Consider the following 26,038-nt stretch of genomic DNA (forward strand, 5'->3'; position numbering starts at 1 on the left):
TTGCTTTGGCAAGCAAGGAGATGGCATCTTTGTTAATTTGTTGATACTGTTGCCAATACTAGTTTAACGGATATAGCAGTAGTGTTTACTTTGTGGTTCAACGAACATTTTCAAAATCAAGTTTTGAACAAGATGTTGTTCTTATGGCCTGTGTTTGTTTTGTTCATGTTCAGTTTTACTAGTGCAGTTTTTGGACGTAAGTATTAATACGAGTACTGATAAAATCTTTAACTGTAAATCAGAAAATGCGTTTGTGTATTAAATTAAAACCACGACGGAGTTTTCTGGCGCCATACAATTTGCTGAGCATTTTAGCTCGTAAATTCAATTTTATCTGCATGACTTTGTGAAGACAACAAGGACGTCATATCACTTAACTTTAAAGCAGGAAATATGTTTGTGTATTTTATTAAAACGACAACGGAGTGCTCTGGCCAAGTTGCAGAGTATTTTCTTATCGTAAATTCAATATCATCATTTTTTTTTAATTTAATAAAAAAAAATTTAATAAAATAATTTTTAAGTTCTGCAAGTATTTTTTGGTTTTTGTTAGTGTTACAGCTGTTTTGGATTTCAAGGCCATTTTCAAATTGTGGCTAAGCCACGTTTTGACGGCTTATTAATATGATTCTATTTTACCCCCTCCCAATTTAAAATGATTTATTACCGGTTAAACCAATTTACTGATAAAAATAAGTTTGACAGTAGATTTCATATTCTGTGGGGGTATTTTGAAGTCTGTTTTCCCCAAAGTAATGTTATCTTAATTGTTTAATAATGATGAGGCAGTTATTAATTTATTTAAATGTGTTTTATTGTTTAGGTTTTGTGAACATACTTAGAAGCGGGGAATAAATAATTTTCCTTACTTTATTAATTAATGTTATATTAGGGTCATTGGTTCTTTTATTGATTTATAATTGTTCAAGTAAATTTAATCTTTCTTTTTAGGCCCTTTCTTTCTATGTGCAAGGGTTAAAGTTCATTGTTGTCAAGCGGGACGTGATTATTTACTAAGAGATGTTCAGCAAATTTTGAAAATGTGCTCTTATTATTATAACATCTTATAATATGTTCTTTAAATCTAGTTGAAAAAGCCCTTCCCGTCTGTCCAATATAAGTAGCGTTGCAATCGGCGTGGTCACATTTTAATTCATATATGCCACTATTATTAAGTTTAGGATTTCTACTTTTAGAGTTTTTAAGTTTTGTTCCTATGTTATTATTGGTTTTGAAAGCTATATTTAGACCGCATTTTTTATTTCTTTTGCTATTTTTATGGATATTGGACCGATAAATTCGAGACATGCAAATTTTTCTTTATTTTTATTATTTGCCGGATATTTTAAATTAATTTTATTTTTATATTCCTTATTTTTTATAATTTTTTCAATGTTATTTATGTTATACCCATTATTAACCGCGATGGTTTGTATCGTTGCCTTTTCTTTCTCATACGCTGTCCAAGGGAATGTTATTAAGTCTATGTACCATGGAATGGTAAGCTGATAATTTATGAGACCAAGACATCATCATTTTAACTTTGAGCTTATTACCTGTGTAATGTTTTTAATGTTGGTAATGTAAATGGCTAAGCAGCCAAACACATAAGACAAAACTATTCCCAAATAAGAATAAATTGTTTTCAACGCGTATTTTTCTGTATTTTATTCAGTTATTAAAGGGGAGGAAAGATACCACAAATAAAAAACTGTTTGTTGCTCTTGCCGGCATTCAAAAACGCGATCTCTTAGCCAAGGCCAAGAAGAGTATCGCTCTGCCCCTAAAGTCATCACATAAGATAAGACTAGTACTTCCCAAACTACGTCTTTATCAACTCCTTCTTTTATCTCTACATTTAACTCATAACATACTCATTAATTATTGGGAATACTATAGTCCCACCGTTTACGGTATTCACAATTTTGTTTTGTAATTACACTCATCGTCAAAAGCATATTTACGAGAGATGGGAAGGCTGACAGAGATATTGAAAGAAGAGTAAATGCAGGTAACTCCATTAATGGAGGACTGAACGAAGTTGGCGCTAACAAAAAATTGTCCAAAGAAGCAAAGTTAGCAGTCCACAATGGAGTGCTAGTACCTACCCTGATGTATGGAAGTGAGGCATGGAACTGGCAAAGAAAGTAGATTGAATGCTGTTGAAATGAGATCCCTGAGGCGTATGTGGGGTAAAACCATGTATGATCGTGTGAGGAATGTGGAGATCCGGAAAGAGTGCAAGGCTGATGGAAGCGTAATGAGTAAGATCGAGAAAGGGACGCTTAGATGGTTTGTGCATGTAGAGCGAATGAGCGAAGAAAGGAGTGTAAGGAGAATATACGATGCAAATGTGAATGGTAGCAGAAGTCGGGGACGCCCAAGGAAGACATGGCATGACCAAGTGAATCAGATACTTGAGTCGGGCCATGTCAAGAGTCAGAACAATAGAAGAGTATGTATGAGACGATGTATGAATGTGAATGAGGCAAGGAGTGTGTGCCAATACCGAGTTGTTTGGCGGTCCATCCTCTCTGTCTACCCCTGCGGAGAAACGGCGTGATGGTTAGTTAGTTAGTTCTCATCGTCAAAATTATGATGAATTTTGAATGATTATTTTTTTTTTAATTTACTTAGAATTTTTCGAGCCAGTATTAATGTTGGATTTAAAGTCAATGTTTACGCAAAAAGAATCATTTTGATTAATTAAATAGTGATTCACACAAAGTTACCTATTTGAAATGACGTAACAAAGATAATGTTCAATTATTGAAGAAGTCAATGTTTACTATTTATTTGAAGTCTTTTTAAGTGGTTTCACCTCAACTCCTTGCCAACGAACTTCAGTTTTTTTTTCACATTCTTATTTAAAAGTTGATACGCCTTACGACAATCCAAATAACTTAATTTAATAATAAAAAATATTATTTGTCCGGACGTAAATACGATAAACTTTCAAGCTGAAAACGTATGCAAGTCATAGAGTTATTCAATTAGAGGCGCTCTTTGTAGAAACGTGTTTCATTGGTAATCCGCGATAAGCGCTGCGTGTAGATCGGATTAGGTAGCTTTTGTTAGAGCATTGGGAATGTTGGAGGTCAACTGGAGGTAAAAACGTATTAAGTGTGTAGTTTTTCGCTTCATATCTCAACTTAATATAATACAACAATAACTTAAGTATACTTGATCAGCCTAATGACTATACACCTTCAAGTAGACTTGTACGAGATAGTGTCAGTTCTGGCAAACAACGGCGTCTACCAACGACGCACGCTTTGACTTCCATTGGACTATTGTTAGCTATCAAAAGGGCAGAAAACAACGCACTGTTTGGATGATTGAAGAAAATAATGATCTTCACAAATATTATTAATCAGTGCATTAAAATTGGCTTCGAAATACCTGCACAATTATTTGCTTATGAACGATAACCATGAGTGTAGTTAAACCGATGATTTACCATTCTCCCTCACACCCTCAAGTATAACTGTGCAAACAGCGTTTTGCACATGTTTGCACATACGGATGGAATGTTTTTTTTCACACGGTCAAACGTGTTTAATATTCCTCCCTCTAACAAGTATACTTGTAAATTGAGGCTTTCAATCCCGGGAACTTTTTTCAGAACCGGGATTACGTTGCTGGCATCGGAATTATAAATGGTTAAATTATTAACAAAATAGTTGTTACAATTATTTATTTGTAGTTTTCATATATTATATACAAATAAGGTAACATACATTATTAACTAAATTCAAATTTACTAAATATAAAGGTATCCGCGCAAAAAAATTTAAGTAAATTAAAAAAAATACATAATACAAGAAAAATCAAATATTAAAGTTTCTAATATTCCATCATTTAGTGATGATCTTATTTTTGTGGCAATTTTTCCTCATATTGAAGAAATTTTGGTATTAAGTCCGTGATCAATAGCTCTATCAATCTTTTCTTGTACAGAAAAATTTAAATCGACTTACTCTACAATCTCAATACCTAATATCGACACAGATAAAGACACTTTTTCTTCGATTGATTTCAACATATCAGCAACCATTTTTGTCGTTTTGTTCAAACGCCCAAAATTGGGTCTAAATTCATTTTTGCAAAATCTCTATTTCCTTTCTGCAAAAACTGGAACAAAGAAGATCGCGAATCCGACGTTCATTTATTCGACGAGCAAGTGACTCTTTAAATTCAATAGCAAAACCACCAGCATTGTCCAAACTTTTCGTCATGAAAGAAATCATTGTATCAGCTGAACAAACCGTTGCGTCACGATAAAAAAAATTTCTACTGCTTCCTATACAGGTTTAATTGTTTCCAAACAATTATGAATTAATTCAAATTCTTCCACATTAATCAAATGCTGGCTTTAACATGATTAAATCCTTGCAACATGAAAAACAAGCTGTTCCAGCGGGTTTTAACAGTCAGAATCACTTAAAATTCTTTTCTTATTGATCTTGTATAAGTTTTTTGAAAAAAAAACCGTTGCTTGTAGGCGATAATTCTTGATTTTTGGATCAATGGATCTAAAAAATCCTCTATTTCCACCGGCTAATCTTCTTCACCGATAATGACTCCCATTGATTTCATCTTCATCGTCAAAATTGCTGCCAGTGTCGTCTTCATCTTCTTCTACTGGTAAAGATTTAGGCTTAGGTTTCTTGTAGAGAACATCTAAAACTGCCAGATTAATTGCATGTGCGAAACAAAGTTGCTGTTGGAAAAATAAGTATTACTAATTAATTATGAAACTCTTCATTCGATCGGTAATCCGGATTAATTAAAAATGGGATTTCAGGCCTTTCACGAATGAATTAACAGGCATCCAAATAAACTTTTAGCAAAATTTCAAAAAAATTAATACTTTGTCGGAACCCGTATTCGAACACTCACTAATGATTCACATACAAAAACTTTCATGATGGTATTTTTGTAATTAAACTTCCGAAATTCCGCATTGCATATATTTAGATTGTTTTTTATAAAAAAAATGGAAAAATGTTACTGTAAAGATAGTGAAATAACAAAAAAAATATTTATCACCTTAGAGAAAAAAATGCAGAAAAAAAAAATTTTTTTATGAATGAAATCTTTTCTTATTTTTATACTTATTTTTATGATCTGTTTTCTGTACCCCAAGATCTCAAGAATATTTTGCAATGAACGGCATTACCTCAGTAAAAAATACAATATTCCCTCAGTTCCCAACTCATGGAACCAACAAAAATCCCGTAATCCCAGTATTAGGAAAGATGCAGCACCGGGATTACGGTGCCAACAAAAGTGCGGGATTAATAATAATAATAATAAAATTTGGATGATTTGTATAGCGCCGTTTTTGTGCAGGCGCTGTACAAATATATAATATACTTATAAATATATAAATAAGGATCCCGGTTCTCGAGATCCTGGAATTGAAAGCACTATTGCGAATGTCTCAGCTCTTTGTGTCTCTCATTCGATTGATGATGCGTAATGGAAAAATATTTATTTTGTTCTTAATTGAATAAAATACCATCGGACATTAAAATAAATCTACATTTTTAGACAAAATGTTATCTAGAATTGCTGGTTAAAATTCTTCGGGTAATGGAGTTACACCTCTATACGAAAGTGTTAAAATATTAATATTTCAATACGAAGAATTTTTTTCGATATCGTGCACAATGCGTCTTGTCGGGTCGACATTTAATTATGTTCTAAGGAGCCAAATTCCAAATGATTTATGCTGTAATAAAATTATTGTTTTTATTCAAAGTATCTACTAAGTGTGTCATTTTTAAGTGACATTATTTAACAAATTTTCAGACTTCTCTCTACCTAAGCCAATTAATCATTAAGGCGAAGCACTACGAAGTTGAAATTTTGATAGCTTATAAATATATATAGTACATTTTAACCTATAAAAACTGCATTAAACTTCAGATTCTCCTACTTACGAACCCCTTTTCGGTTATTGTTTTATTGTATAATGTTGCAAATAATGTTCTTTAGAAAATTACTCATTCCCTTCAATATCCCCTCGCAAAGACTCAGAAATAATGAACTGCTCTTCCTTAACCATCGTTCGACAAATTATGGATATTATTCACCACTGTCCAGAATGTGTAGACTGGTCAACTCAAGTCAAAACCTTAACTTTTTTGGGATAGGTCTGAATGATTTTTGCCAGTCGTTAAACAAGTGACGGAATATTATAAGTGTCCTGTGGTCCTGGCCCACGGCGTATTCTTGACTTGATTCGACTTGTCACTTTATTTTCTTTTATTATATCTACCATAATATGTCTTTGCTTTCATGTACCTTTGTCTACTCCTGTATTTTTCATTTTACTTTATTCGTGTTATTATTTTGTAATTTGGACAATGTCCGTTAATAAATAAATAAATAAAATGACGTAATACTTTTAAACATTTGTGCTTGTACTACGCAAAATAAAACACACACTTTTGTCTATGTTTTTTCTTCATAAATCAAAAAAGGCGGCTGGAATTATGCGGGAATTTAAACCTTTTCGCCATCTTCATAAGGAGTGTTATCGTTAGCGGTCTGATAAAAAATGTTAACAACGTGGTACATTGCCTCAAGTTGTTGTTATTAACCATTTAGTGAAGGTTATTTTAGTTTATAGGTAGCAAAAATTCAACTAGTTAAGTAATTTTAAAAAAATGTATAATTATATTTGTTACAATAACATGACCACAAAGAAAACGTTTTTATTGTGATTCATTAGAATGCTAAATTGCTTTACGTGTTATCTGTTACTTATAATTATTGTTGTTTTCTGTCAAGTACACATTGTTCACGTCGGAAAATTCTCCCATTATTGCCCTTGCGTGAGATATGAAACCAACTGGCTTAGTAATATGAAGTAATTGAGTAAATAAAATTTCAAAGGTTACGAATAACCTAAAATAGGTTTTTTTACATTAACTCGATACGGGAGGCTCTGAGAAAAATATATTTCCTCAGAACCAATGTTATCTTTGTGGATACTATGTGGAGGGGGGGGGGGGTTTTAGACCCATGTAATAGGAGGGAGAAAACACAGAGGCCGGCAAATCGTTCGACAGCTGAGCTGTTGAACTCGGAGAGCGAGACAAATAATGTCAAGTATGTACAATTGTTTGGCACGCGTTTTTTTTTTTTTTTTTATAGTTAATACCTCACAAGAGTCCCAACTGCTCCCGTCTGGAGCCAGTGAGACTATGGCATCCCCAATTGGGGGATGTTGTGAGGCTGAAGGTAAGTGGGGAAGGGAAAGAGGAAGGTGGGGAAGTACCTGGCTATTCAGATCTAGTCACTAAACACGGCTAAAGCCATTTGGAGCAACGTTTCAATTCTGAATGGTGGTCTTACACCAGGGCGATACTGGTAGTATCTTCCACTCTGGAACGTGCCGCAAATATACTATATATTATTTTAATTAATTAATTGTGAAATAACACAAATTAATCAAATAAAATTTATTTACGCACGCCGGGTTCGAAACCGCGACCTTCGGAATGGCAGTCCAATGCGTTACCACTGGACTATGCCGGCCGTCAGAAGGCCGTCGCTATGAAGGCCGTCGCGTTAGGCGTATTTCTGGAATATGTATTACTGTGCAACGTCCTGCAGGGATAAATGACGCCAGTTCCTCGGAGCTTCTTCCATTGATATATCGGTAGAACAAGTACATCATTCCTGTGCTCTAAAGATTTTTTTTTCCATTATTCCTTTATTTTATCTAATAACTAGCGGTAACCCACCACGCGTTGCTGTAGTTCAGAATGTATGTGCAAGTAGAAATAATAACGCATGTTAGGATTAGTCATCGAACTACGGTAGTGGATAGTCGTGCTCTGTGTTTGACGAATTGCCTACCTGCTGTCGCGGACTTCGTACAGATAAGAAATTATTGTTACATTTTTGTTTTCTATTATTTGTTTGTTATATTTAGGTTTTGATAAATTAGTGTGTACAGTCAATCAAATAGACTGTATTATTTTTTTTTTTTGTTAATTAATTAATTATAAATATGGAGGAAGATGAAAATCGCCCTCCTGACCCCGAGTCCATATTTAATATTGGAGATGAGTATGAATCGGATGTTTCTATAATACTCCCTTCCAGAAAACGAAGACCATCGCTCTGTCTTAATGTACCACCCAAAATTAAACCTTCGCAATCCGATGAAACCTCAAACCCTAAGGAAAGTCGTAAGGATACCATATTATCAGAATCTAAAAATACTGATCTAAGTTATTCCCCATCTTCCTCGGCTCCATTCATTGTCAATGTCCAAAGTACTGAACAAGGAAAAATCATTCATCCTCTGGATTTCGGGAAATTCATTTTTAGTTCAAAAAACAGTAACCTTGGCATAGTTAACGGATCTATTAAGCCGGAAGGCCGCTATAAGTTATCCCTAGAATTTAAATCCGCAAACTTTGCAAATGAATTTGTCCAAAAAATAGATACGCTTTCACACCACAAATTTAAATCTTATATTCCAACTTACAACCTTACTAGAATGGGCCGAGTGAGAGGTATACCAACCGATCTCTCAGAATCTGAAATTGTTGATGCACTTAATGATTCTCAAGTGACCCCCAAGGTTTTAAAAGCACGTAGATTAAATTACAAAGATACATCTAATGGAACCACTACATGGAAACCCTCACAATCGGTTGTTATTACTTTTGAAGGCCAAACTTTGCCATCTCGGGTATTTATTTATTACAACGCACTCCCTGTGGAAGTATATAAATTCCCGACGATCCAGTGTTTTAACTGCTGCCGTTTCGGACACTCAAAACCCATATGTCGTTCCCCTCCACGTTGTTTTCATTGCGGAGAAGACCACCCCTTTGATCTTTGCCAAAAATCATCGAATGATCCACGTTGCATTAACTGCAAGGGAAATCATACAGCGGTTAGTGTGGCCTGTCCAGAATTGACCAGACAAAGGAATATTAAACAATCAATGGCTTCAGACAACATTTCATATTTCCAGGCATCAAAATTATTCCCACCTGCAATAAAATCGTTTGCTGAGGTAACATCTACCTCAATTCCTAGCAATCTATCTTACTCTAAATCTCCTCCATCATCTTCTCACAGGGAAACAATTTTTATACCTCAAAAACCAAAACCAAAATTTATTGCTTCTATTGATAAAAATCAACATAATGATATTTTGTTTAACCCAAATGGGAATTATAAATCTCAGACACTCAATGGGAGTGCTTTAAATAGTTCCCAATCTTCCACTAATTTAGGGAAAGTGGTGAATGAAAATTCTGCTTTCATTCAGACTTTAATTACCCTCTTAATTTCTATTCTTTCAAACAACAATAATATACCGTCCAACGCTGCCGATTGCATTAAATCATTATTATCCTGTCTTCCTAATGTCTCAGAAACTGAACAGAATTCTTCAGTGGAATATCAGAAGTCTAATCTGTAATAAATTTGAACTTGTAAAATTACTCGATGAACATGAAATTTCAGTTGCCGCTATTTCTGAAACGTGGTTTAAACCCTCGTATCTATTTAAGATTTCTGGATATAATTGTCTTAGACATGATAGACTGGATGGTAAAGGTGGCGCTGCCTTAATCATCCACGACTCTATCCCTTTCAAACCAATCATGTTTCATACTCTCTCCAACAATTTTCAGATAGTAGCAGCTGTTGTATGTGATATTACAATACTATCAATATATGTCCCTCCCTCCACTATTTTTGATGAAAACGAATGGTCATCATTTATGTCTCAGATCCGTCCCCCGTATATGTTACTGGGCGACTTTAACGCTCATTCTACCTCTTGGGGTAGTGAATTAACGAATCGTTCTGGCCGTAATCTTTTAGATTTTATTGATTTCCATAATTTATGTATTTTAAACGACGGATCTCCAACCCGATTCACCCCCCCTCAACAAAGGAAAAGTGTTGTTGATTTATCTCTCTGTTCATCTTCGGTGATACGTAAATGTTCTTGGAACATACTTAAAGACCCCCTTTCCAGTGATCATTTCCCTATTATAATCCTCTTTCACTATCTAACCACCTCGCATTCCTTTACAATTAACAATAATTTTAAATTTAAAACGAAAGATGCGAACTGGAGATTTTTTTCTTCGGTATTAGACTCTCTTGTTCACTCTGTAAAATCTTCTCTTGGGAACATCAGAACACAATGTGAATTATTTCCTAGTATAGTTATAAAAGCAGCAGAAAAATCCATTCCAAAGCGTAAAGTTAACATTAAAACTAAACATTCGACTCCGTGGTGGGATGAAGAATGCACTCGTGCTGTTAACTCTAGAAAAGAAGCAGTTTCCATTTACCGCAAATGCATGTCTTTTGAAAATTTCTTATCAGTGAAACGCGTCCAATCAGAAACTAAACGTATTTTGAAAAATAAAAAGCGGTCTGGATGGCGAAAATTTTGTGAAAACTTGTCTCCTGAAACTCCCCAGTCATCTGTTTGGACTAATTTAAAAAAATTCGGTTCGTCATATGCTCCGGAGCGTACCAAACATATTCCGGAGGAAATTATTATGGGTTTTGCTGATAAGATTGCCCCTCCTTCAGTTGCCAGATGTGAAGAAATGCCCTCTTTTATTTCATATCCATCTCACTCTAACTGGCTAGACTCTCCTTTCTTAGTTAGTGAACTAAAACGAGTAATCAAATCTCTTTCTGACTCTTCTCCGGGTCCTGATGGAATATTATATAGCTTCTTTAAAGTATTCTCCGACATGTCGGTTGAATATTTCTTATCCTTAATTAATAACATGTTTGAAACAGGATTTATTCCGGATGTCTGGAAAGTTCAAAAAATCCTCCCGGTTTTAAAACCAGGGAAAAATCCGTCCGAAGTTTCATCCTATCGTCCTATTGCTCTTTCGTCGTGTTTAATTAAAGTAGTGGAACATTTGATAAAGAACAGATTAGAATGGTTTGTTGAAAATCACAGTATTATCCCTCCTAATCAATACGGCTTTCGTAAAAAGAAATCTACTATGGATAATTTAAGTTTGTTAACAACAGATATCCGTATTTCTCAATCCCTTAACTCTTGTACATTGGCCACATTTCTAGATCTTTCTTCAGCTTACGACGATGTATTAATTGATGTTTTGAAGGAAAAATTAATTAAAATAAAAATCCCCATAAAATTAGTTCAATTTATTATCAACTTGCTAACAGACAGAACCATTATTATCCACTCTTCCTCAAACATATTGAAGCGCAAACTTTGGAAAGGGCTACCCCAGGGGTCTGTAATCAGTCCATTATTATTTAATATTTATATGAGTGATTTAGACATTGTAATCCCTTCGTCTATTAAGCGACTTTATTTTGCGGACGATTTTCTCATATATTTATTTCACAAAAATTTATCGCATGCTGCGAAGGAATTAAATTTGGCTTTACATAATATTAAAGTTTGGATGTTGACAAATGGAATGAATTTAGCTACCTCTAAAACCAAGGTAGTGGCTTTTACTCGCAAAAGAAAACTGCCTAACTTTACAGTCTCTTTTGATAATTTCCCCCTTCAAATCGTTAAGCAAATAAAATTTCTTGGCCTGCTTTTGGACCATAAGCTTTCCTGGCTCCCGCATATTCAGAACGTTTCTGCTAAGTGTGAAAAGGGGCTTAATATGATGCGAGCTGTTTCCAGAGTATGGTGGGGATCCCATCCTACTACTCTTAAACTAATGTATAATTCCCTCGTTCGAAGTCACTTGGATTATGGCACATTTCTTTTCGACCCACTTCCTAAATATCTGGATAAAAAACTTGAAAGAATCCAATCAAAAGGGCTTAGAATGATTATTGGGGCAATGAAATCTTCTCCAATTAATGCTCTTCAGATAGAATGTGTAGATCCTCCCTTGTTTTTGAGAAGACAATACCTCGCGGATAGATATATCTTCAAAGCGTTATCTTTATCGCGTCACCCATTGGAACAGAGTCTCGATCGTTTGTTAAGTAATTTAAATAGCAGAAGGAGGGTAATAGATAGAGATCGATTCCCTCTCTTATTAAAAAGTTTTCTATCATTTAAATATCTGTCTTCTTACCTTCAAAATCTACAAGATGATCCAATCCTTCCTATTTACAGTACCCCGTTTAATGCTATTAATTTTATCCCAAACGTAATAATTTCTGACTTCCGGACGAACATTTTATCATCAGCTAATAACTTTCAAAATGTTGAAGAACATTTTAAAAACTTTATATTTTCAAAGTTTCCTGGATTTTCCCTCATATACACAGATGGTTCCAAATCCGACCACAAAGAATGTGGCGCATCGGTATATATTCCTGAATTCAATGTTAATCTGTCTTATAAATTGCCTAAAGAAATTTCCATATTTACTGCAGAATGCTTCGCAATTGAACAAGCTTTAATTCAAATCCAACTCCTCAATATTCGTCGAGCCTTAGTGTGTACTGACTCTCTAAGTGCAGTATTAAAAATTTCCTCTAATATTGTTCGATGTCCAGAAGACTATGTTATTTGTAATATTAAAAAAATCCTCGATTCTTTAAACGAATCTATGTTTGAGACAATACTGGTTTGGGTGCCTGGCCATCTAGGAATTGAGGGTAACGAGAAAGCTGATTCTCTCGCTAAACTTGGAACTGTATCTGGTTCTATTCCTTTAGATTTTAAAATTCCTGTCTCTGACGTCTTCTCTATTCTTAAATCCAACATGTCTCGTTCCTGGGAAGAAAATTGGACAATCACGAAAACTCAAACTGGATCTTTCTATGCTGGAATACAAAATCATATTCCAAGTAAACCCTGGTTCCACGGCAAAAAAAAGTCCAAAAGATTTATTTCCTGTATCTCGAGAATGAGAATTGGCCACTGCTCTATTGCAACTCATTTGTTTAAAATTCGGGTGCTCGAAAGTTCATTATGCCAGTGTGGTGTGGAGGATGAGACTCTTGACCATGTCTTCTTCAATTGTAAAAACCATTCTTCTTTCAAAGGCATGTATCGATTGCTTATTAAAATCACCCACCAGTCTCCCCTTAGTATTCCATATTTGCTGTCTCTCAACAACTCTCGCGTATATTCTATTCTTTATAAGTTTATAGATTTGAATGACTTTAATATATGATATGTCCAGTCCCCTTATAGATAATTCACATCAGTTTAACCATATATCTTAACCCAATCGGCACAAAGCACTCTCTTTAGGGTGAATTGCCTAATACAAAAAAAAAAAAAACGCATGTTAGTTTTTACGTCCAACAGATGGCGCTGTTTTTCAAAAAAAGCTTGTTTTTTATCTGTCACAGGTGACATTTATATAATATAGGTACATAAAAGAACACGCGGATTTGAATGCAAAGTTGGGTCAAAAATTCAAAGCAATCGGTGAAGAACTTTGAACAAACGAAGTACTAGGAACAGCGCGTATTATGGTGCCCGAATATTGTTACATTACACACGTTTACATACCTACATATATTTAGATAAAGAAAAATATAAATCAACTCACATCATAAAATAAAATAATCTTCCATTAAAAAAAATAACCAACAAACATAAAAAAATGATACATATCAAAAACATAAAAAATAAAATGCGAAATAGAACGGAAGAAGGAAATAAGTGTGAAAATTCAGTTTTGAGTAGCCATGTACTCTACGGTTCTCCCCTTTCAAATAACTAACTATGGACACCAACAGGAAATTGTTGACAACTGCTAGATGACCTAACGTTGGTGATCAATGCATTCAACATTTTGGAGGCGACGAGCCATTTTAATATTGAATTAACAAGAAGGATTGACGTTGAGCGAATGTGGTTCTTGTCTTGGGAGTAATGCATCCAATGTTCGGTGAGTAGCGCGTGTGCCTGTGATTTAGTGGAGCTATACGGAAGTTTTTCGTCCATATATGGAGCGGGCTTATCTTAGTCGAATATAAATTGAAATCCCTTTGTTTAGATAGGGTAATCTGTCAAACGAACTGCCTGTTTCTGACCAAAGTCAACGGTTTTTGTTCCAAGTATATTAGGGGCCCAGCCCAGAGATGGTTGCTAAATTCAACAGTGGGGCGTTGTGTACTATATGTAGTATCTGCGGGCGCTGTACAGTGTACAGTGCGGCTATAAGCTTCTGAGAGACTAACTTGACTCTGACATCAATCTATCGCCCGTGCCTGAGCTGGTCACTTAGAATTACACCAAGCATATCATTGGAAGGCACGTTGGGAAGATTTTAGATGGAATCAGAAATAAGGGGGTATTTTAAACATTTAATCTGACTTTTTTAGGTTTTCCTTTTCCGAGAGGAATTCCCCTCGAAGTCTCGAGATAACCAAACATCCAATCTTTGCTTCAAAACCCTCAGAGATATAGGAGTTGGAGCATATTTGAGTTCCTCCTACTCTCTAAAATGTTACTTTGCGGTGATAGAGGACTTAACTAGCAAAGGTTTGACCTCACCTTGGTTGGGACGTTTTATACTATCCAGGCACTAGCCAAGTCATATCACTACGATGGTTAAGTGAGATAGTAATTTAAACAAAAACTTTTTATACTACCCTATATTTTATTTAAAAAAAACATTTTTAACACTGCATTTTTTATTTTATTTTTTAACTTAGCCTTAAAAATAAATCTTAAAAATAATCTTTCAAAAAATCAAATTAAATTTCAATTATTTCTTCTCCACTTTTAGTTAGATATTAATAATTAAAACTAATTTTAATTAAATTTAAGACAACCTTTGTTTTTATTTTACAAGCAATAATTGTTCGCCTGAAACACTCATCCACATTGAAAAATCTCCTGATAAAAGATACATGACGCCAACGGGACCCGTTCCCGACCGGGACCGGGACCGTTCTCGACCCGACCGGGACCGGGTCCCGTTGGCGTCATGTATCTTTTATCAGGAGATTTTTCAATGTGAATGAGTGTTTCAGGCGAACAATTATTGCTTGTAAAATAATTGTTACCCTTTGTGCTATGCATAAAAAAATCTTGTCTTAAAAACATTAGTTTACCAAAAAATAATAACTGTATCATACGTATCCAGACCTCCAGAATATTTCAAGAGAATTCATATTTACGCCAAAATCACAAAAACACTCAAACCCCGAAACCGCTTGATACCGTGTCGCCGACACATTTGGAGATCTTTACATCAAAATAACTCAATCAAATGATGTTTTATATGTTATTAATCAAGATAATTACATAGCAATATAATAGCAGAACCTGAAACACATCTGATAATAATCATCTATCACCTCCCTCGGACACACCAACCCACGAAGTGACCGCGGCTAGGAAGGCTACTCAGTATTTACGTAGGACCCCCTCCACTACTCCCCGGATGGAATTCCATGATGGCCGCCGTCTCCAACCAATCACAGCCCAGCATTTCACCTTGACTTTCTTATCAAACACTGATAACAGATTCAAATGTGATTAATTGTGATATCATCAGACTGGATTTACGGAAAAATGATGCAAGATATAACTACGAAATAAATATCAACATCAAGAAATGATTATATACTAATACAATAACATGAATAATTATATCTAACTATATTTGTTACCCTTTGGGAAATGTTCAAACCAAAGATATTTAACTTCAAACCCAATATGAAAATTTGTATAATTATTTATAAAATAAATAAACGGGACTGCGGGAGATGGTTTTGGTAGATTGAACTGACTTGGTGAAAGGTATCATATTAAAATATAACTTTCCTCTCAACAAGATAATTGCAGAGAGGAAAAATACCTAACCACTTTACTCCTCACGAAAGAGGATAGAACGCCTCCGAGAGGGTTCGATTTGAAAACGTTCTATAAATAGAGAACCGAATTCCATACAAAGTCAGTTCAACAACTACCTCTGAAAGAGAATCCTCTCTCCTGAAGAACCATCTCCAAGTCTCCAAAAGTCTCAAGAAATATTTTCAAGTGTTTTATTCAGTAGTAAATTCAGTTTTTCCAAGTATTAAATTCTTTTCGTCAGTTCAGATCTGGAAATAAATTCCTCTCTGATCGTGGTTTTAAACTCTACCACGAACTTCTACAACATCTACTACCTCTACCAAGACTGAAAACGCTGACAAGTGTACCCAGCTACCTTCGTATCTACAGTTATTGTACGGACAGTATATTGTTTCGTACAATAACCTTTGTTTTTACTAAAAACTATATACAATAAAGGCTACATCAGTAAATTTATTATGTAATGAGTAAATTCTGTCACAAATGTCGTCGTAACATTTTTTTTCAATGAAAGCTTATAGAGACTGATAACTTATATTTTGGGGCCGAGACTTCTGACTGGTAATTCCAAGGAATTTATCATTGTGATAAGAGAGGCACACTCTATCAATTGTAAAACCAGGACAAAACGGCCACTCAATATCGTAATAAATTATGTTCATTAAAAATAATCAACATTAAGTTTTGTAGTGTACTGTTAATTCTCTTCTTAATACTTAACCATTGATTATCGGGTGATTTCAATAATTACTTTGCTCCATCTGAGATTACAATTATGTTTAATATTGTGAGATATTTACAATGAATATAAAACTGGACTTTCTATGAGAGGTTTTTAGATATTCTGTTGCGGGAGAAAACTCATTCTGAGATGCTCGCCTATAATAATACAATAATATTAAAAATTTAGGCGTATTAGATCTATCAAAAAAATTACATATAAAAATGCAAAAATCAGTCATTTTAAAAACATGTAGGAAAGCGAAAGATTTTTTATATATTTATGTTGAGGGATCAGTAGGATTTATAGGCCTTGTTAGGAGTTCTACCGAGCCGAACCCTCTGATATGAAAATATCTGGAGTTGAATTATTTTCCCATTTGATCTCTTGTGAGTTGACTTGTTGTTCTTGTATTGTTTTGTATTTATTTTGCTTATATAATGCACTTGCATAGTGTTGATTGACTAGATAATCATTTGTGGAAAAGTGTGTGGAAGGGCTTAGTTTTTCTTATAGGGAAGATTTAACCCGGACATAAAATTGGAAAAAATAAAAAAAATAATAATAAACTAGTTTATTCCGGAATATTGGGAGGTTTGTGAAGTCCCACACATTCCATAAAATATATACAATAATATTACAATAAAAAAATAACATAAAAAAAGATGGCATTAGATTGACGGGGCCAACAATATTCTCCAGTACGCTGCGATGCTTGAGTCTGGACTCTGTCTGGATTCCATGATAAGGACGTTTTTAGGGTTGTTTGTCCTCTCCCTTAAACCTTGTTTTTTATTAGAGCGGTTTGAGGGGGTTTCAATTATGGGGGGTTAACATTTTCCAGCGTTCTTCGTTGCTCGATCCTAGAATCATACGGGATTCAATGATAAGGACATTTCTGGAGTTATTGATCCTTCCCCTCAGTCCTGCCACCCTGGTTCCGTGAACATTCCTCCTTTTCTTCACCTGTGGAATTCAGAGTCAAAATTTTCTACTAGGCATATTACCTTTTTTGCTCAGTTCTCGCCTCTGCCTGTCGATGTTGACATCATCCGTCAAATTATTGGTGTTGATGTGCCCTAAATATTTTGCAGCTTTCACTATTGTAAGAGGCTCACCGTCCAAAAAGGCTGGGGGAATATTTTTTGGTCCTTCTCCGTGTTTAATGACTGACAGTGCTATTTATTTCGCGTTGTATATCATGTTTGTTTCAAGTGCGAATTCTTCGCAAATCTTAAGGAGAATTTGTAGTCCCCTTATTAACGGTGCCATCAACACCATATCGTCTGCGTAACTCACGTTGTAGATGCATAATTATGCGTTGCAGATACGGCAGTCTACCCCTGCATTGTTTAACATATGAGTTAGTTCATCCATTTATATGTTAAACAATACTGTGGACAAATGTCCTCCTTGTCTGACCCCACTTTTTAAGAAAAAGGTCACGAGGTTTTCCTGTTGACGGAGCCATATGTCAAAAATTCGTACTATTTTCCATGGTAGACCTTTTTCTTTAAGTTTCGTCCATAATAATGGGTGGTAGACTCGGTCGAAGGCCTTACTGAGGTCCAGAAAGCAGTCGTATGTTGTGGTTTTTTTCAGATCGACAATTTGTTTGAAAATATTTTTCGTGGTCTAACCACCTGGTAGTGTTATGTGCGTCACTGACGTATGTGTAGCAGGAATTAATCAGCAGGTAGAATTTCAGTATCGGCACAAATTTATTCGAATTTTCGACAAAAGGATTTGAGCTCGGTTCCAAAAAGTGAATCAGGATTAGCATTGAAGTCTCCGATTATGACTGTATTGATGTAATCTATATCTTCAATAACTGTTTATAAGGAAGAGAGGCAATTTGAATACTCCTCAAAGTTTTCAGTTGTAGAGGTCGGCATTCAGGTCGTAAAGATGGTAAAAATTTCGATATGCAATCTCACCTTGATTCCTGCCATACGACAATTATCAATCGGGATTGTGGTGACCCTCAGATCTATAGACCTATAGATCGGCTAGCACCGGTCGTACTCATAACCATTCAGGTATTAGACCCAAACGGCCAACGTGTTGTCTCTATAATGTGGTATTACTACTGCCACTTTTGGAGTCACTTAAAACTTCATAAGCTGAAATACTTTATGAATGAATGATGAACTACCTATATTTATTAATAATACAAGAAAGAACAACTTATATCGTTTAAAAACAACTAACATGATAATAAGTAATGCTCACTGTACGGGACGTGTTTGCCTGCACAAGAAAAGACTGTAAATAATAAGCACCGGCACACATCAGTCCTCAACCTGGGTAATGATTTAAGTAAAACACCGTGAGGTGTTCTATCCAAACCATCATAAAAGAAAGACGATTCGAATCAAAATGTACATTTTAATTACAAGTATTGTTCTGGTATATAGAACGTACAAAGGGGTGTAGCTTATAGGTATTTCCCGTTTTTTACAGCCAACCCAATTCACAACAAATAGTTACATGTATTTAAAATACAACTAGAATTTAAAACACAGATAGAAAACTGATACAATCGGAATCATTTCAGCGATAATTTCAGATTGGAGCACATTGTGCATCATCGCGCCATACGATAGAGCAAATGGCGTAGACGACTGCTGGAGCAGTGGCCAGTTCAATTGGTAGCCAGCAGAAATCGGCCAGCCTCTAGGCTTCAGCAACAATCGCCAATTCAGTCGGTAGCCAGGAAGAATTGGCCGGCTTCTAGGTTTTCACCATCAATGGCTAATTCATTCGGTAACCAGGAAGAGTTGGCCGGCCTCTAGGTTTTCAGCATCAATGGCTAGTTCAGTTGGTAGTCAGGAAAAATTGGCCGGCTTCTAGGTTTTCAGCATCAATGGCTAATTCAGTTGGTAGCCAGAAAAAAATGGCCGGTTTCTAGGTTTTCAGCATCAATGGCTTATTCATTCGGTAGCCAGGAAGAATTGGCCAGCTTCTAGGTTTTCAGCATCAATGCAGCAGGGATTGGCCAGCCTCTAGGTGATCACCGGCAGTGGGCAGTTCAGTCGGTAGCCAGCAGGTATTCATCAGCCTCTAGGTTATCAGCATCAATGCAGCAGGGATTGGCCAGCCTCTAGGCCAAGGCTGCCCAACCCCAGGCCCGCGGGCCACATTGTGGCCCGCGTACGAATTATAAGTGGCCCGCGTGCACCATTTTCAAAAAACCCGCCAATTTGAAAAAGTGTCGCGGGCCCGCGGTAAAACGAACAATGCAGCTTGCGCGCGGTCTCCAGTGTTGGCAACGAAGGCGATTTATCGCTATTTAGGCTACTCAGAACGAGAATCAGCGACAAAAAAATCTAACCCCTTGAACTTACTTTTTAAACAAAAATACACCGGTTTTTGATATAATATTTTTTGCGTCCGAAATGGAATCTTGTAGCCCCTCCCCCCCCTCCCCCATGGAATTCGAAAAATTGTTGTTAGGAATCACATGTGATGTTTTTGGATGTGCGGAATTTTACTCAGCGAAGTTCCGTAACATCCCCCCCCATAGAAATTTTTGAATTTTTTTTGTGGGGAATTATGTTTTATAGAAATTCTCTAACAACCCCCCCCCCCCCCATGGAAATAGGAACCGTCGGTATTCAGTGGCCCGCCAGTGATTTTTAAATCGTCAATTTCGCCCAACTGTTAAAAAGGTTGGGCAGCCTTGCTCTAGGCGATCACCGGCAGTGGGCATTTGATTGCCGGCACACGGAGACGTCCCATTATTGTAATGATGACAGATGCGTCTGGCTCAGCTGATAGAGTGCCGGCCGTAAACAGCTCGTTAGAAATAGTTGTAATCTTTAAAATGATTGTGCCGTGATGGAGGAACAGAAGCGACTACAGATTTCAGTTGACACTCAGGAATTTATAATTATAATTAACAGATTGCGTTTTAACTGGGGGTGTTCCGTCCACTCGTGTTAATTTATGAAATTCGACTGCCAATATTTTGTTTAAATGGCCTATTTATATTGTCTTTCTACCACCGTTTGTGTGGCGTCAGCTTGCAAAAACATGTTTACGTTTTTCAAAAGGCAGATATTTTTAGTTGCCAATAATAATCTTGCCCAGCGACTGGTTTTTTAAAAATAGGGTTATCGAACTGTTTCATGTTAAATTCAGACTTCTTGCGGCCTGGTAACAGATTGGTAGATATTTTTCAACTCGTAAATATTATGTTTTGGAAAAGGGCTCATCACACTTGCAGGTGTTTGTATGAGTCAACGTCAGGTGTTCAATTTTTTTTTCTCCGGCTTGAATCGCCTAATAACCGAGTATTTTTATGCATTTTTCAACTAGCAAGTTTTTTAATATAAATTGCAATAAGATCGTGTTTTCATGTTCGATACACTCACTTCTTCAAGGAAGAAGGAATGGTGGGAGGGGAAAGGGAGGGAGAGAAAAAGGGTGCAATTTACAATGGGAACAAATTTAACAGAGGGTCGTTCAAAATGATTTTCTAATTATTGTAATATATAAATTTTTCTTCCCATCATTTTAATTTCTAAAATTGAAATTTTTTTTTAATTTTGAGTATTAATATAACAGTTGAAAATACCATAACATTATGGTTATCGAAAATATGGGTTTTACCCAATCACTTTACTTTGCTTGAAATGGGTTTTGCCGTGTTACGTGACAACTTGGTACTCCCCCACATATCTCACCCCATCTCTTTCTGCTTTCCACTTCCTTCAGACTCACAATATACCCAAATTTGGAATCCCATAGTCTCACTGGCTCCAGACGTTTGAGAGCAGTTGGAACTCTTGTGCGGTAATCAAATAATAAAAAAAAAATTATTATGAAACTAAACATTCCTTTCGAAAGGTAAAAACTGTTGCTCAGAGGTTAACTATCGAAAGTCTACCATAGGTATTTTTATTATATTCCAAATCAGAAGCTTTAATTCGATATAATGCCATACCCCGGCAAGTGAATTATCAATGGAAAAGATAATAACCTTTTGACTGTCTACTTTCAATCTGAAGGCACAGATTCTGCCCTCCTGTAAAATCTCTCATGAGCTTCTGAGAAAATATTTCCTGTTGGTTTGTTAACTGACCTTTTTTGTGCAGGACAAATTAAAACAACAACTTTTTAATGTTTCCAGAGAGTCACTGTACCACTCCATCCCAGGAACCGGGACAATGTGTATTTATAACACAATGCCCCACTCTGCTGAGCATTCTGCAAAACAAGAGTCGGAGCCCAAGTCAGACGAAGATGCTGAAAGACTCACAATGCGGTGCCCCTCCAAAATCCGCGGCAGGTAACTATCCCAAAGTTTCGACAAAGTAACCGTTAACAAAAATTCTGAAATCCGATGAATTCAAGGACACAATATACTGCACATATTCATTTCCATCGTGATCAATCATCTTTTTTTCTCGAAAAAATAATCCAAACTTCATGAATCCTCTAAACTTTTGTGTTTTTGTTTCCCAATATTTTCGTAAAGTGCCGTTGCTATTTCAAAAATGATTTATTCTTACAAATTAATCGTCGTATAAGGAACAACTTACATCTTTGCTTATTTCCAAATAGCTAAAATAGGTAAACTCCACCCAGGAGGCAATATTAAGGGTACTTTGAATGAGAAGAATTTGTATATGTGTGTTTTGAATCATTCCTTTTAGATCCTTAATAGTTATAGCAAGGAAATACTAAAGCCTATTATTATATCTTTCATCCAAAATTTGTCGACAGAAGTTTTCAAATTTTCTATATTCCGTTCGTCAATTTTTGTTCTTCATATGAATACAATTTTTTATAAGTTTCTGGTTGGTTAAGCACACAAGTGGTTTTTTTTCATGAAAGGAAATTATGTACGTCGATTTTATACTTATAAATAACATCTGCAGTGTTAAATTAATTTACGATCTTCAACTGTTTATAGATGTCAAAGTATGCTGCCCTTCTTCTATTTCTGCATCCAGCACTTCGCGTCCAACACCTCTTACTCAGCGTCCAACCCCTACTACTTCTCGCCCACTATATCCTCAACGTCCAACTCCTCCCCAAGCTTCCAACTCCTGCACCGCTGCGGACGGCACCTTAGGAATCTGCATAAAACTCGACAACTGCCCAAGCATTAAGAGTCTGTTCGATGGACCAAAGCCCCTGCATTCGGATACCATAAGTTTCTTGAGGCGATCGGCATGCAGAGGCCCTGCTAGGTTCAGCGTATGCTGCAGCGTTCCATTGCCTCCACTCACTTCAGAAGCACCGGTAACAAGTCAGGTAAAAAAGTATTTGAAAAATCTTCCTCTTTGACTTCCAAAGTTGGTTGGCACACTATCAATGAAGCTTTGTTAGGGTCTTACTTTCTGATGTTTGTTGGCTATGTTGATTTTGTTTAATAATTTATTGCCTTAAGTAAGCAAGCATCTATAACTGTCCTTCCTGTTTTTACTGTCATGTTGTTCATGAAGGGTTTTTTGGTCGGATAAATGAATAACTGATCTTATTGAATTGTTTAAAAGATTCGCTTCTAATTGGATCAAACTAGTAAAATTGTGCGATCATTCATATGATTAGGCGACATACCTACATCTGGTTCAAGGTGTTTTGAGATTGTGGAGAGATATGGCAATGTTTGGTTTGATGCTTTTAGATGTAGGATTATAATTTCTTCTGAATTTTATTAAATTCTCGAAAGTCTACTAACAGAGGTAAAATTAAATCAATCCACAGCGCCCTGACAATTCCAAGGTCCTGGATTCGTGTACTAAATGCTACCTATATTTTTCTAATTTATTGTTACTAATTTTTGTACTGTAATCTAATATTATTTAAAATAATAAAACATTACAATTTGAAGTTGTACTCATTAAGTTACTCCAAAAATAAAATATTATTCCTGCACTTGCAGAAAATTCAACAGATGTCGCACATTAAAATAAAAAAAATTGGATATATTTATCGAAGACACTTTCTATTTTCTTACATTTAGTTGGAGTTGAATCTTGACACCATGTATTAAGATATAATGAAGAAAATTTTGGTAGTTCTTATTAGAAGTATGATACAGTTAAATATGACCGAAGTAAATATGGACCCATAAATTCATTTGGTAGAGCAGCCTTCAAGCAAGCCAAAAGTCCTAAATTTAAGTCCTAGAAGCGTCCGTTTTTTTTTTTTTTTTTTTTTAAGTCGGTTAAATTATTTTGATTAATTAAAATAGGACGTGCTATTTTTTGCACTTACTCTCTTGTGAAAGATAAACTTAGCATGGAACAGTAAAAACAAATAATAAATTAAAATAGACTTAAGAAATACTCAAACATCATATTCTCTATTCCAGACTATAATTGAACCAGCAGTGAACGTTGACCATCTCCTACCAAATCCAGATACTTGCGGAGAAGATGCCGGAGAAGATAGGATCATAGGAGGTAATGAGACAAACATTGACCAGTACCCTTGGCTGGCGCTCGTGGAGTACAAGAACTCTAGGAGTTCAATCTCCCTTGGATGTGGAGCGACGCTCATCAGCAAACGATACGTCATAACAGCTGGACACTGCGTATATGGTCCGGTGTTGACCGACCTTGGAACTCCGTAAGCATATTTCTTTCTTTATTCTGTTGTGGGATTTAATCCTTTCTACAATTCTCTCCACAAGCTCTGGTCCCCCCAAATCGCCCTTCCCGTCCAGCTTCCATCCTCTGCCAAGCAGTGTATCTCCCTTTTATTTGATCTATCTCTGGGTCATTTTTACTTAAGAACCCGTATAAAAATTAATGTTTATAATTTTTGTCCTGCTATCTATTTAATAAGCTTTAATGTGAATGATACATTAATGACTTAATTTGGCTAGAAAAAGAGACACAAACGCAATATGACGTATTAACCCAAGATAATTTAAATACCCCAATTTGAGTCATGTCGTATTTGAAAAATTATTTATTTAAAACATTTTACTTTCATATTTATTGCAGGGTCAACATTCGTTTGGGTGAATACGACAAAAGTACAGGTATCGATTGCGTACAAATTTCTGGAGGGGAAGACTGCAACGAAGAACCCGTGACCATTGTTATCGAAGAAATCATACCTCATCCGGCTTATCAGCCTTCGAAAGGAACTCAAATGAATGATATCGCCGTTATTCGTCTCGCCAAAGATGCTCCACATACAGGTAATAACAACAAAAACTTTATCAATGAAATCTTCACTATCGTTAAGGAAGCTCTAAGTCTATATATGTAATGTAAGTTATAGTATTACTTAATCGGAAGAAAGGAATTTATTTAAGACTCCAAATTCGACTTAAAATTTGTATCAGACTACTTGAAAAGTCTTTTTTTAATATTTGGGTATATTCATCATTACAAATTTTCTTAAAGTAATAGATCAGTATTAGGATAACATCAGAAACTTAAAGCACCATTAATCTTATTTTGCTATGGTTTTCCAGAACGACAGTTTTTCAATTCTGTCCCTGACTCTGGTGTTGTCAATTGGAGTACATGTCTTGTATTAAAAGTATTTCGACTGCATTTTGCATACGTCGTCATTCAATAACAATTACATCATACTTAAATTAAGGCAAATATTTATTTTAATGGTTCAAACAACGTGAAAACTACCAGATGAAAACTCATTTTTAAAAATAAAAATTGGAAGATTATCGTGATTTAATGATAACATTCTGTTGCCATCTTACAGATTTCATCCGTCCAATCTGCCTTCCCAAATCTGACATTACGACCCAGTCCAACGTTCTCTCAATTATTGCTGGATGGGGTGCTACTGAAACTGCAAAGTCCAGTAATGTGAAACTCCACCTACAAATACCCTTGGTGTCCCTTGCCAAATGTCAGGCTGCATACATGAACCCGCAAACTCCAAGACTGCATGCGCGTCTCTGGGACAAGCAGTTGTGCGCAGGTGGTCAAGCGGGCAAGGACTCATGCAGAGGAGATTCTGGAGGACCTCTAATGGTCGTGGAAGATACAAAGATCCCTGTACAATGGACTCTTCATGGGGTCGTCAGTTTTGGACCCACACCTTGTGCTCTTCCCGACATTCCCGGTGTCTACACGAAGGTGTTTTCTTATTTGAACTGGATAAAAGCACAGATCAGAGAATGAAATAACTTTGTCTTATTTATTGGATATCCCTAACTTCAATGGATGCGGAAAGCATTCCATAAGATCTGCCGGTTGTACCACTTTCTTTTCAAATGATAAACTTACGAATATCTAACAAAATTTAGTATATAATTGTAACACTTTATTTCAATTGATTATAACAATTTGAGTACAAAGATTGGTTCCTGGCACGAATAATTTATTGGATGTGTGTTTAATAAATAATTTGTTACATTCGAAGATTATAGAGCTTACCACACAGCCTTCAAACATCGTATTGTATTTTTATTTTAATACTTAGAGATTTATGACTCTAGTTTTAACTTATTTTTTTAATGATGAAATAAAGGTTTATAAGACAAAGTTGTATGCATAACACAAAAGATAACAAATAATTATACGCAATAATTAGTC

General features: G+C 35.6%; 1 protein-coding gene across 1 annotated transcript; it reads left to right on the forward strand.

Annotated features, from left to right (window-relative positions):
• LOC149411793 (phenoloxidase-activating enzyme-like) lies at nucleotides 1-25,898 on the forward strand. Its single transcript, XM_089646492.1, has 6 exons — nucleotides 1-196; nucleotides 21,640-21,798; nucleotides 22,426-22,769; nucleotides 23,833-24,089; nucleotides 24,470-24,669; nucleotides 25,200-25,898. Exons 1-6 carry the CDS (start codon nucleotides 133-135, stop codon nucleotides 25,622-25,624), a joined length of 1,449 nt encoding a protein of 482 aa, XP_089502618.1. The 5' UTR covers nucleotides 1-132; the 3' UTR covers nucleotides 25,625-25,898.
• Nucleotides 25,899-26,038: the final 140 nt, after the last annotated feature.

Source organism: Hesperophylax consimilis, chromosome 24, assembly GCF_061612785.1.
Source record: "Hesperophylax consimilis isolate HC1 chromosome 24, BYU_Hcon_1.0, whole genome shotgun sequence".
In the NCBI taxonomy this organism is placed as follows: Eukaryota; Metazoa; Arthropoda; class Insecta; order Trichoptera; family Limnephilidae; genus Hesperophylax; species Hesperophylax consimilis.

What these genes read in the sequence shown, in the direction of transcription:
- LOC149411793 (XM_089646492.1), top strand. Translation starts at nt 133, where the DNA reads ATGTTGTTCTTATGGCCTGTGTTTGTTTTGTTCATGTTCAGTTTTACT. An exon ending in AAGCACCGGTAACAAGTCAG is followed by an intron (nt 22,770 to 23,832) that starts GTAAAAAAGTAT and finishes TCTCTATTCCAG; the next exon opens with ACTATAATTGAACCAGCAGT. An exon ending in CAAAGATGCTCCACATACAG is followed by an intron (nt 24,670 to 25,199) that starts GTAATAACAACA and finishes GCCATCTTACAG; the next exon opens with ATTTCATCCGTCCAATCTGC.